The sequence below is a fragment of the Silurus aristotelis genome (assembly GCF_946808225.1).
Source record: "Silurus aristotelis genome assembly, chromosome: 15".
In the NCBI taxonomy this organism is placed as follows: domain Eukaryota; kingdom Metazoa; phylum Chordata; class Actinopteri; order Siluriformes; family Siluridae; genus Silurus; species Silurus aristotelis.
In genome coordinates this window covers 25,641,333-25,653,832 of record NC_139588.1, presented here as the reverse complement: position 1 = coordinate 25,653,832, position 12,500 = coordinate 25,641,333, and the positions used below count along the sequence as shown (strand labels likewise).

The 12,500-nt window shown below is 45.1% G+C and overlaps 1 protein-coding gene across 2 annotated transcripts in view; it reads right to left on the bottom strand.

The window, feature by feature from the left end:
- The window catches only part of spint1b (serine peptidase inhibitor, Kunitz type 1 b), a 29,309-nt gene extending 19,781 nt beyond the window's left edge, over positions 1 to 9,528 (bottom strand). For both annotated transcript variants that reach the window (XR_014536920.1, XM_083562682.1), the window contains exons 1-3: positions 8,884 to 9,528; positions 6,286 to 6,443; positions 5,524 to 5,665 (exon numbers count right to left, since the gene is read on the bottom strand). Coding sequence is in view for 1 of the 2 variants with exons in the window: in XM_083562682.1 (XP_083418808.1) it covers positions 5,524 to 5,665; positions 6,286 to 6,443; positions 8,884 to 9,271 (688 nt within the window). In the remaining variant the exon portion in view is untranslated. The remainder of the gene's footprint in view (positions 1 to 5,523; positions 5,666 to 6,285; positions 6,444 to 8,883) is intronic.
- Between the last annotated feature and the right edge of the window lie 2,972 nt (positions 9,529 to 12,500).

The following is a 12,500-nucleotide window of genomic DNA, read 5'->3' as shown; positions in this document are numbered from 1 at the left end:
CGATAAAAAAACTTATTTGATTGTCCATTTTTTCCCTGGTTTTCTTAGTTTTTTTGTAAACAAAGTGCAGTTAGCGCGAGCTATAAACAGCTGTTTATGTTGACCTGAGAGCCGCATCACTTCCTGGTTCGTCACAACCCACGTGCTGTTTCGGCCAGTAAGAGTTTATAAAGTGTAATAAAATTAAGACACACACGTGGAGAATAAAATCCTCCCATGTATCGTTAGAATCCTGCACTTATTGGCTACACTGGCAACAACGAGGCCTAAAGAGTTAAATCAAAGCATAAAACAATTTTTGGTTAAACAGGAATGGAAAGCACTAGAGACTCTCATGCTGAGGAACATTCACTTTATCTGACTCTGGAATCATGAGAATATATAGCTGTGAATTTATCATTTAGTTTTTGATCACAGGTGGTGCAGTTACTACACTTTTTGAGGACAGGAGTGTGAGACCATATTGCCACCCTCTTACTGAGATACAGACCCACATCCTGTTTATTGGATAATTGCTTTGAATAAGAATTTACCCTGAGAACAGAATTTGGAGAAGGAGCAACAATGGCTCTAAGATTTAACATTTTCAGAATGTTATTGTAACCATTCACCAGTAGGTGGCAGAAAAGTCAATAAAGATGTGAATTAAATCGGTGCAAAAGTAAAATTGAATTAGATGGAAATCGGCATAGAGAGAGTTGAGCTTGGGATCCTCAGGGAACATAAACATTCCCAATTAGGCCTACATTCATTCTGATGACTGTTTTGAAGTACAGACAATCAAATGTAGAATCAACTCCACACCACACCCCCACAGCCCTCAACTCCACACTACACCCCCCACAGCCCTAAACACTACTCTACAACCCCCCACAGCGCTAAACGCTACACCACACCCCCCCACAGTCCTCAACTCTACTCTACACCCCCCCCCCACAGTCCTCAACTCTACTCTAAACTCCCGCCCCCACAGTCCTCAACTCTACTCTACACCCCCCCCACATTCCTCTACTCTACTCAGCCCCCCACAGTCCTCAACTCTACTCTACACCTCCCCCCCACAGTCCTCAACTCTACTCTACACCCCCCCCACAGTCCTCAACTCTACTCTACACCCCCCCCCCACAGTCCTCAACTCTACTCTACACCCCCCCACAGTCCTCAACTCTACTCCACAGCCCCCCCCCCACAGTCCTCAACTCTACTCCACAGCCCCCCCCCCCCCACAGTCCTCAACTCTACTCCACAGCCCCCCACAGTACTCAACTCTACACCCCCCCACAGTCCTCTACTCTACTCCTCCCACAGTCCTCTACTCTACTCCTCCCACAGTCCTCTACTCTAATCTACAGCCCCCCACAGTCCTCTACTCTAATCTACACCCCCCCACAGTACTCAACTCTACTCTACACCCCCCCACAGTACTCAACTCTACTCTACACCCCCCCACAGTCCTCAACTCTACTCTACACCCCCCCACAGTCCTCTACTCTACTCTACTCTACACCCCCCCACAGTCCTCTACTCTACTCTACTCTACACCCCCCACAGTCCTCTACTCTACTCTACACCCCCCACAGTCCTCTACTCTACTCTACACCCCCCACAGTCCTCTACTCTACTCTACACCCCCCACAGTCCTCAACTCTACTCTACACCCCCCACAGTCCTCAACTCTACTCTACACCCCCCACAGTCCTCAACTCTACTCTACACCCCCCCACAGTCCTCTACTCTACTCCACAGCCCCCCCCCCACAGTCCTCAACTCTACTCCACAGCCCCCCACAGTACTCAACTCTACTCCTCCCACAGTCCTCTACTCTAATCTACAGCCCCCCACAGTCCTCTACTCTAATCTACAGCCCCCCACAGTCCTCAACTCTACTCTACACCCCCCCACAGTCCTCTACTCTACTCTACACCCCCCCACAGTACTCAACTCTACTCTACACCCCCCCACAGTCCTCTACTCTACTCTACTCTACACCCCCCCACAGTCCTCTACTCTACTCTACACCCCCCCACAGTCCTCTACTCTACTCTACACCCCCCACAGTCCTCTACTCTACTCTACACCCCCCACAGTCCTCTACTCTACTCTACACCCCCCACAGTCCTCTACTCTACTCTACACCCCCCACAGTCCTCTACTCTACTCTACACCCCCCACAGTCCTCAACTCTACTCTACACCCCCCCACAGTCCTCTACTCTACTCCACAGCCCCCCCCCCCCACAGTCCTCAACTCTACTCCACAGCCCCCCACAGTCCTCTACTCTACTCCTCCCACAGTCCTCTACTCTACTCCTCCCACAGTCCTCTACTCTAATCTACAGCCCCCCACAGTCCTCTACTCTAATCTACAGCCCCCCACAGTCCTCTACTCTAATCTACAGCCCCCCACAGTCCTCTACTCTACTCTACAGCCCCCCACAGTCCTCTACTCTACTCTACACCCCCCCACAGTCCTCTACTCTACTCTACACCCCCCCACAGTCCTCTACTCTACTCTACACCCCCCCACAGTCCTCTACTCTACTCTACACCCCCCCACAGTCCTCTACTCTACTCTACACCCCCCCACAGTCCTCTACTCTACTCTACACCCCCCCACAGTCCTCTACTCTACTCTACACCCGCCCACAGTCCTCTACTCTACTCTACACCCCCCACAGTCCTCTACTCTACTCTACACCCCCCACAGTCCTCTACTCTACTCTACACCCCCCACAGTCCTCTACTCTACTCTACACCCCCCACAGTCCTCTACTCTACTCTACACCCCCCACAGTCCTCTACTCTACTCTACACCCCCCACAGTCCTCTACTCTACTCTACACCCCCCACAGTCCTCAACTCTACTCTACACCCCCCACAGTCCTCAACTCTACTCTACACCCCCCACAGTCCTCAACTCTACTCTACACCCCCCACAGTCCTCAACTCTACACTACACCCCCCACAGTCCTCAACTCTACACCCCCCACAGTCCTCAACTCTACACCCCCCACAGTCCTCAACTCTACACCCCCCACAGTCCTCAACTCTACACCCCCCACAGTCCTCAACTCTACACCCCCCACAGTCCTCAACTCTACACCCCCCACAGTCCTCAACTCTACACCCCCCACAGTCCTCAACTCTACACCCCCCACAGTCCTCAACTCTACACCCCCCACAGTCCTCAACTCTACACCCCCCACAGTCCTCAACTCTACACCCCCCACAGTCCTCAACTCTACACCCCCACAGTCCTCAACTCTACACCACACCCCCACAGCCCTCAACTCTACACCACACCCCCACAGCCCTCAACTCTACACCACACCCCCACAGCCCTCAAATCTACACCCCACCCCCACAGCCCTCAAATCTACACCACACCCCCACAATGCTAAACTCTACTTTACACCCCCACAGCCCTTAACGCTACACCCCCACAGTCTTCGACTCTACCCTACACCCCCCACAGTACCCGACTCTACTCTACACCCCCCCACAGTCTTCTACTCTACACCACACCCCCAGTCTTTAACTCTATTCTACACCCCCACACTTCTCAACTCTACACCCCCCAGTCCTCAACTCTACACCACACACCCAAAGTGCTCAACTCTAAAACACACCCAACTCTACCAGAGGTGGGTAGTAACGAGTTACATTTACTCCGTTACATTTACTTGAGTAAGTTTTTGAAAAAAATATACTTTTAGGAGTAGTTTTAAATCACTATACTTTTTACTTTTATTTGAGTAGATTTGTGAAGAAGAAACTGTACTCTTACTCCGCTACATTAGGCTACAATGAGCTCGTTACTTTTCTTTTGACCTCTTTGGTATTCTACGCATCAATTTAAATTTTATTTTGAGAGAGAGAGCAACTTCCACTAAGGCTCTACCACGTGAACCACTGTATTTCACCAATCAAATGTAGTTGTGCAGCTCGTCAGGTTACCATACTCAATCTCAGCGGCGGGACGAGTTAGTTATTAACACACACGTCAGAATCACCCGTCAGCAATGCAGACACAAACGAGGAGGGAAAACCCGCACCCCTGACCTCATATTAAAAGCGTGTTTACCTTAGTAAAAGTGCGAGAGAGTAGCTACATTACGAGGTGTTCAGCATGCCTGGTATAAAATGTGTGTGTTTCTTCTGTTGTTCTGTCACTGGAGAGAGACACACACACACACACACACACACACACACACACACACACACACACACACACACACACAGTTTATGAGAATTTATGGGCTGCCTCGTTCTAGTTCTGCCTGGTAAAAAAGTATAAAGGTTTGAAAATTTGTGTTACTTGTGCGTATTTATTTTTTATTATTTTATTTATTAAGTACTTGAATTTACCCGAATTATTTAAATTTAAGCTATTTTGTAATTGATTCATTTTAATTTATTTTATTGATTGGATGAGCCATAATTTGCCTAAAGATTATTTTGTATTTTTGTCTGTCTGATTGTTGTCTTGTGTTAAAAAATAAATCAGACGTTACTCAACAGTTACTCAGTACTTGAGTAGTTTTTTCACCAAGTACTTTTACTCTTACCCCCCCCCCCCCCCCCGCAGTCCTCGACTCCTAACCCTAACCCTCGACTCTACTTTACACCCCCCACAGTCCTCGACTCTACTCTACACCCCCCACCCCCACAGTCCTCGACTCTACTCTACACCCCCCACAGTCCTAGATTCTACACCCCCCACAGCACTCTCCCAACGTTCACCCAAACACCAGTTTCAGTGACAATTTGTTTGTATTGGGTGTGTGGTAATGAGACAGAGAACCACAGCACACAGTCACAGTTCTCTCTCTCACACACACACACACACACACACACACACACACACACACACACACACACACACTGTGTGAGAGAAACACGCATAACCTGTTCTGCTCATTCAAGGAGGAGCAGAGATTCACACACCCAGGCTGCCTTTGTGTGTGTGTCTGTGTGTTTTGAGCAGTTGGTATGAAGCCACATAGGTTTCCTCATGATTTTTTGTGATATATATATATATACACAAACTGTATTTATTAACACAAGTATGAACATATTTGTGTAACGGTGGAGGTACATGCTGGAGAGAAGGGAAATGAAAGTCAGTAGCAGTAAGATTGACTACATGTGGACAGGTGGTCACTCCTCAACTCTAAACCAGAAGATTCTCCTCTTTCTTTACTTCCTGTCAGGCTTAATTCTCTCCCAAGTTTAACACAAACACCAGTTTTAATTACATCATTTGTTTGTATTGGGTGTGTGGTAATGAGACAGAGAACCACAGCACACAGTCAAAAGAAGACAAAGAATATATACATACACACACATTATATCTATCTCTCTCTCTCTCTCTCTCTCTCTCTCTATCTATCTATCTATCTATCTATCTATCTATCTATCTATCTATCTATCTGTGTGTGTGTGTGTGTGTGTGTGTGTGTGTGTGTGTGTGTGTGTGTGTGTGTGTGTGTGTGTGTATTTATAATGTACTATAATTACTGACTCTCTGATTGCTCTTGAGTGAGGACGAGGATGGTGACGGATGCATTGTCTGACTGTCCTGCTGAATCGGTGACACGAAGCTGAAATCGATAAACTCCAGGATAAAGGTTTGACAGCAGCCTCTGGTCTAAAAACTGTGTATTCTGCAAGAGAGAAATCCACAAAAATATGATCACAGTCTCTGACTGGCAGAAAGACTGTCCAGACTTCAGAATCCAAGCTAAAAATTTGAATGAATCTATTTTAGAATACATTTTCAGCAGTAAAACATAAGCTGTAAGTAGGGTCTGAAGAAGGTGGTCACATTCACAGAAAGGAAAGATTTTACTCTACAGGACTACTGCAATAATCTTTAATGGAGCAGAACTCAGCAACCCTGATCATGAATAATATAATATCTCTAGAATTCTGTAATATATCTTATAATCTGTACATTTTCTCTACAGTGGCTCGCTGACTATGCGAGGGCCTGGGTCTGACACGGGGGCAATTTGGAGTCTAGGAAGACCCATGTGGGGTTCTCCAAACCCTCTCCAAACCCTGCACAGTTTAACTGAGGACAATTTACAATAATTGACCCAAACAAAAGATTACACTTGGATACACATTTATAATTAACCAAAAGTGAGACACAAATTTAAACTTTAATCTTTATTCTATGAATGTTCACTAAATCCTTTAACCTATAATCATTCTCCCAGAACTCACTTCTTCACCACGTCTTCAGCATTTGCCTCCACAGTAATGAGTAAAAGAATTTCACCTTAATTACTACTGAATTATTTCCACTCAGCAGTGTCCACTCGTATTTGGTGATATTTCGGTCATCCCAGCTCTCAATGCCATTCAGAGTAACTTCTTCTCCAGCTCTGGTCACTACATCAGCTCCTGCGTTTGCTATCGGACGTTTATCCTTTTCTCCTGCAAAGCATGAAGACACAAGACTCTCATTTCCTCCAGACAAACGAGACACGAGTCATTAGTTTAAATCCCTGTTATACCACAGAACCAGCGTTGGGAAATTGATACGGATATTTAAATAAGCATTGTGTTAAGGTTTGGCCTTCACACAGATAAAACAGCAACAATGTATGTATTTTATGATTGTAAGTTTGTCCCGAGGGTCAGGGTTTAGTGCTATAAATAAATAAAGTTCATGTTATAAATCCCAGCCTGCAGGCCGTTATCTCCCTTCATTTATTCCACATGAATGTGAATGTGAAAGTGAAACTGCACTGAAGTTTCACTTCACCAAACAGCTTTGGAATGAACAGGTACTCCAACTGAACTCCAGACCTCCTCCCGGAATAATCACTAATCCCCACAGGCTTTAAAATCTTCTAGAAATTATAGAATATTGTAGTCTCTTTGTAGAATAAAGGCTGTTGCAACCATAAAAGCGATAAGTGTCTATGGAATGGGCAGCTTGCACATCTGGAAAAGCATCATAAATTGAAAACATTTGGTACATCATGAAACAAAAAATTCAACAAAGAAAACAAAGAACCAAAATCCACCATGATGCAAAAATCCGGCAATTAAAATCATCCGTACAGAAACATAGTAAAAGTTCTGTTTGGTGTCCTGGTGATTTTACGTAATTTAAAACACCATCATTACTTTAAAACAACTTCTCCTTCTTTCAGCTGCTCCCATTAGGGGGCGCCACAGCGGATCCTCCGTCTCCATTTCCCCCTGTCCTCTACATCTGCCTCTTTCACACCAACTACCTTCATGTCTTCCCTCACCACATCCATAAACCTCCTCCTTGTTCTTTTTCTTTTCCTCCTTCCTGGTGTCTCCATCCTCAGCATTCTCCTACTCATATACCCCATGTCCTCCTCTGCACATGTCCAAACCATCTCAATCTCACCTCCCTCTAATAAACTCATTTCTAATCCTGTCCATCGTCGTCACTCCCAACGGCATCTCAACATCTTCAGCTCTTCTTCTCCACCTGCTCCCTACACTCACCACAAATCACAATATCATCCACAAACATCATAGTCCAGGGAGACTCCTGTCTGACCTCATCCTTCAACCTGTCCATCACCACTGCAAACAAGGGCTCAGAGCCGATCCTTGATGCAGTTCCACCTCCACCACAACTTCTTTGGAGATGTGTAACCTGATGTCCGGCCATCTGTTCGTGACCTCATGCTGAAGAAAATTTGGGTTCTGATCCAAAACACACCAGCAAGTCCACCTCTGAATGGCTGAAGACTTTGGAGTGTCCTAGTCAAAGTCCTGACCTGAATCCTATTGAGACACTGTGGTGTGACCTAAAAAGTTTGTGATTGTTTGTAAGTTTTCACAAACTCTTGATTGTAGTTGTTGCTGCTGAGGGCAGCACAAGCAGTTATTAGGTTTAGGGGCAAACACTTTTTCACACAGGACCATGTAGTTTTGAATTTTGTTTTTCCTCAATAATAAAAACATTCATTTATAAACTGCATTTACTAATATTTAAATTAGTTTGATGATCTGAAACATTAAAGTGTGAAAAACATGCAAATAAATAAAAAACACTGTACAGTGGTACCTGGACATAAGAGTTTCCGAGGTACGAGCGGTCACTCGGTTGATTTTTTGCTTTGTTACGTGAGCAAAAACTTGAGGTACGAGCTCGAGACGCTGCTGCTAGATGGTGAAGCGAAGCCAGAAAGCGAAGATTGTGACGAAGATTAAGATAAGCAAAGAAGAAAAAGTAAAAATGTTAAAGTTTAGGGATATGTAGTGTACAGGAGTGATAGTAAAAAAACGAGTTTTCCCTCCACACACACACACACACACACACACACACACACACTCACACACGCTCACACACGCTCACACACACGCTCACACTCACGCTCACACTCACGCTCACACTCACGCTCACACTCACACACACACTCACACACACACTCACACTCACACTCACACACACACTCACACTCACACACACACTCACACACACCCCACCAGCGGTTTTGTTAGTTTAAGTCGTCTCATCTCCAAGGAAAATACACTGAATAAACCCTTATTATATCTTTACATTCTCTTTTATTATGTTTTTATACAATATTTGTGATTTATAAATACTCTTATAAATTTTCTTATTCAAAAACATGTAACAAAAACAACTGGGGTGCATTTTGGGGGCAGGAACGGATTAATGGCATTTTGCTTTGAAATACGAGCAAGGTTACAGAACGAATTCAACTCGTATGTCGAGGTACCACTGTATGTATATATATATAGTTAATATCTACACCGTTTTAAATAGTGTGTGTGTGTGTGTGTGTGTGTGTGTGTGTGTGTGTGTGTGTGTGTGTGTGTGTGTGTGTGTGTGTGTGTGAGAGAGAGAGAGAGATCTGACCAGACTTCCTCCCTGGACCCCGGAGGTATCTCTGGTAGACCGAGTCCTGGATGAAGTTGGTGAATTCGGGTTTCTTGCTGAAGCTGCAGATGAACTGATTTCTGTACAGACAGTCGAACAGGAAACATTGTGTGAGCGTGTTTTCCGCTCCGTGTTCCATCAGAACCAGGTTACAGTGAGGCAGCAGACAGCAGGAGTTGAGACAGGCCTCCTGGGTGTGTGCAGCAGGGTTGGAGATGTAGGTCGCTCCCACAGACACACTGTCCTCCACGTTCAGCACGAACCCGCTCCGGCCTTTAATGTACTCAATACTGCAGCTCTGTGTGAAGGTTCTAGTGAGGAGCAACAACAGACAACTCCAACACACCACCATGCGCAGGACACCCATTCTTACACTCCCACAACAGCTCCGCGCGCGCGCGCGCGCGCGCACACACACACACACACACACACACACACGAGCGCGCTGTCGGCAGAAACACTGAAACCCCCCGCGATTAAGGTAATAATCAAGAACTGCTCAGAGCACGCGCTTCTCCTGGATCTCCTCCTGGATCTTTACTACCTGTATCTCTTCCACACCGCACCACGCGCTCAGGTGTGTCTAACCTGTACAATACACCAGGAAGTTGTTCACAGTGTGACGTCACTTTCACGAGCGAGAAAGCAAGTTTAAACTTGAGAAAACACGCAGTGTGTGTGTGTGTGTGTGTGTGTGTGTGTGGCACTGGCAGATTGAAATTTATTATTAAACAAAAAAATAAAATAATAAACAAGTGAATAAATAAATATCTGGAAGAAACAAAATATTTAATCTCAGTGATTCATCTTCAATACACACTACAGCAGATCCGAGTGACAGAGATTTCATTTAATTCAATTCAGTTCATGTTTATTTGTGTTGCACTTTTAATAATGAACATGGTCTCAGAGCAGCTTTACACAGATAATGTGGAGATAAACATGAAGATGTTGTTTATAAGTGTAAGTTTGTCCCTGATGAACAAGTCGGTGGAGACTGTGGTGAAGGAAAAACTCCTTGAGATGCAGAAGGAAGAAACCTTGAGAGGAACCAGACTCAAGAGAGAACCTCATCCTCATCTGGGTTCCACTGAATGTCCATTTATTACAGATAAACGATGTTGAGGTGCAGTGATGGAGATCAGAGCAAACTGTAGTCCTGAGTCAGTGTAGCAGACTGTTGATATTAACTACAGTCCAAATCCTCAAAGCTCCTGTTCTTACTCCAGAATTTCATGGAACCACCCAAGGTGTAGATGAGAAACATCTCCAGCTGCACAGAGTTGCCTCCAAACAAAGAGAACATCATCCAGAGGAAGACCAGGATGAAGTGGGAAGATCAGAGGAGAGGAGCAGGAACAGTGATCACTGGAACCTCAGGAGCATGTTTAACTCGACCAAGAGAGAGAGAGAGAAGAGGGGGAGCGTGTGTGTGAGTGAGAGAGAGGTGACGGTGAGAGTGTGTAAGAGAGAGAGAGAGAGAGAGAGAGAGAGAGACAAAGAGAGAGAGGTGAGGGTGAGAGAGAGAGAGAAAGAGAGAGAGAGAGAGAGAGAGAGAGAGGTGATCAGGGTGTAAGTAGGAACAAGATTCACTGTAGCAGCAGAACTAAAAGGGAGAAGCAGAAGGAAACACAGACATGAGGATCTCTGGGATAAGAGACGACCCACCACACCACCATCAACAAACCTGAGTGAACGTGTGAGAGTGAGGAGACGACAGCATCCAAATATCCCAGTTCACCAAACACTCCATATCCATGATCCCTCCAGATCTGCTCCTTTACCTCACAAACACCTACTGACTAAAGACTCCACTAAATAAATGTGTTCAGCCTCGACTTGAACACTGAGACTGTGTCTGAGTCCCGAACACTGATTGGAAGGTTGTTCCATAACTGTGGGGTTTATAAGAGAAACATCTGCCCCCTGCTGGAGTCTTCATTATTTGAGGTACCAACAAATAGCCTGCACCTTTTGATCTAAGTAGGCGTGGAGGATCATCCTGGTACAGAAGTTCACTCAGATACTGCGGCGTGAGAGCGTTAAGTGCTTTATACGTCAGTAGTAGTATTTTATAATCAGTGTGAGATGTAATTGGGAGCAGTGTAGATGATTAAAACAGGGCTGATGGGATCATATTTTCTAGATCTAGTGAGGACTCTTGCTGCTGCATTCTGAACTAACTGAAGCTTATTTCTGCACTTACTCCAACACCCAGACAGTAAAGCGTTACAGTAGTCTAATCTAGATGTTACAAAAGCATCTACTAGTTTTTCTGCATCCTGTAACGACATCATATTTCTAATTTTAGCAATATTTCTAAGGTGAAAGAAGGAGATCCTGGTGATATTATTCATGTGAGACTCAAAGGAAAGACTCGGGTCAATAATCACACCGAGGTCTTTGACTGCTGTACACACTGAAACAGAAACACCATCCAGAGATGCTACGGAATCGGAAAGTTTGCTTCTAGCTGCATGTGGTCCTAGTAAAAGTACTTCCATCTTATCGGAGTTAAGCAGTAGAAAGTTATCGAGCATCCACTGTCTAATGTCCTTTACACACTCCTCAACATTGTTAAGCTGATCTCTCTCATCTGGCTTTGCTGAAATATACAGCTGTGTATCATCAGCATAGCAATGGAAGCCAATACCATGTTTATGTATAATTTCAACCAGAGGCAGCAGATATAAAGAGAAAAGCAGTGGGCCTAAGACAGATCCTTGAGGAACACCAAACTTTACCTCAGAGAGTGTGGAGAACTCACCATTTACATCAACAAACTGATAGCAATCAGTCAGATAAGACCTGAGCCAAGAGAGAGCAGTTCCCTTTATTCCAACAACGTTCTCAAGTCTAGCAAGCAGGAGATTATGATCAATGTGTGGAGGGGGATGGAGGGGTGAGAGGGGATAATAGGAATGATGAGTGAGATAGGTTAAGAAGAATGGAGGGGTAAGAGGGGTGGAGGGGTAAAAGGGGGTAAAAGGAATGAAGGATCTTTTAGCACACGAAGAAAAAGCTGATGCTCTCTGTGATCTCACTGGGTGTTGAGGAAGTGGTTATCTGTGTAAAGCTGCTCTGAGACAATGTTCATTGTTAAAAGTGCATACAAATAATCATGAATTGAATTGAATTGGTGTTGAGGGTCCAGGAGCGTTCCTCCGACAGGAGAACACAAAGAAATGTCTGAGTGTAAATATTAAGTGTTTTGTCCACTTTCTGAAAAATATTTCATAGTCACAGTGAGCTTCAAAAGAATTGAGATGCCCAGAAGATCTTTCTCCAGTTTCCAGACACTTTAACATCAACCTGCCTTACTCAGTCCATGACTTGGTTCTCAGATGTGGTGTGGCTAGAGTGTGTGTGTGTGTGTGTGTGTGTGTGTGTGTGTGCGTGTGTGCGTGCGTGCGTGCGTGCGTGCGTGCGTGCGTGCGTGCGTGCGTGCGTGTGTGTGCGTGCATGCGTGTGTGTGTGTGTATGTGTGTGTAAGCAGTTTTAACATTTTATACAGAAAATTAACACTATAAAATTACAGATACAATCTTTAATCTTCAGATTTGAACATATGTGAGAAATCAAACAGCAACCCCCCC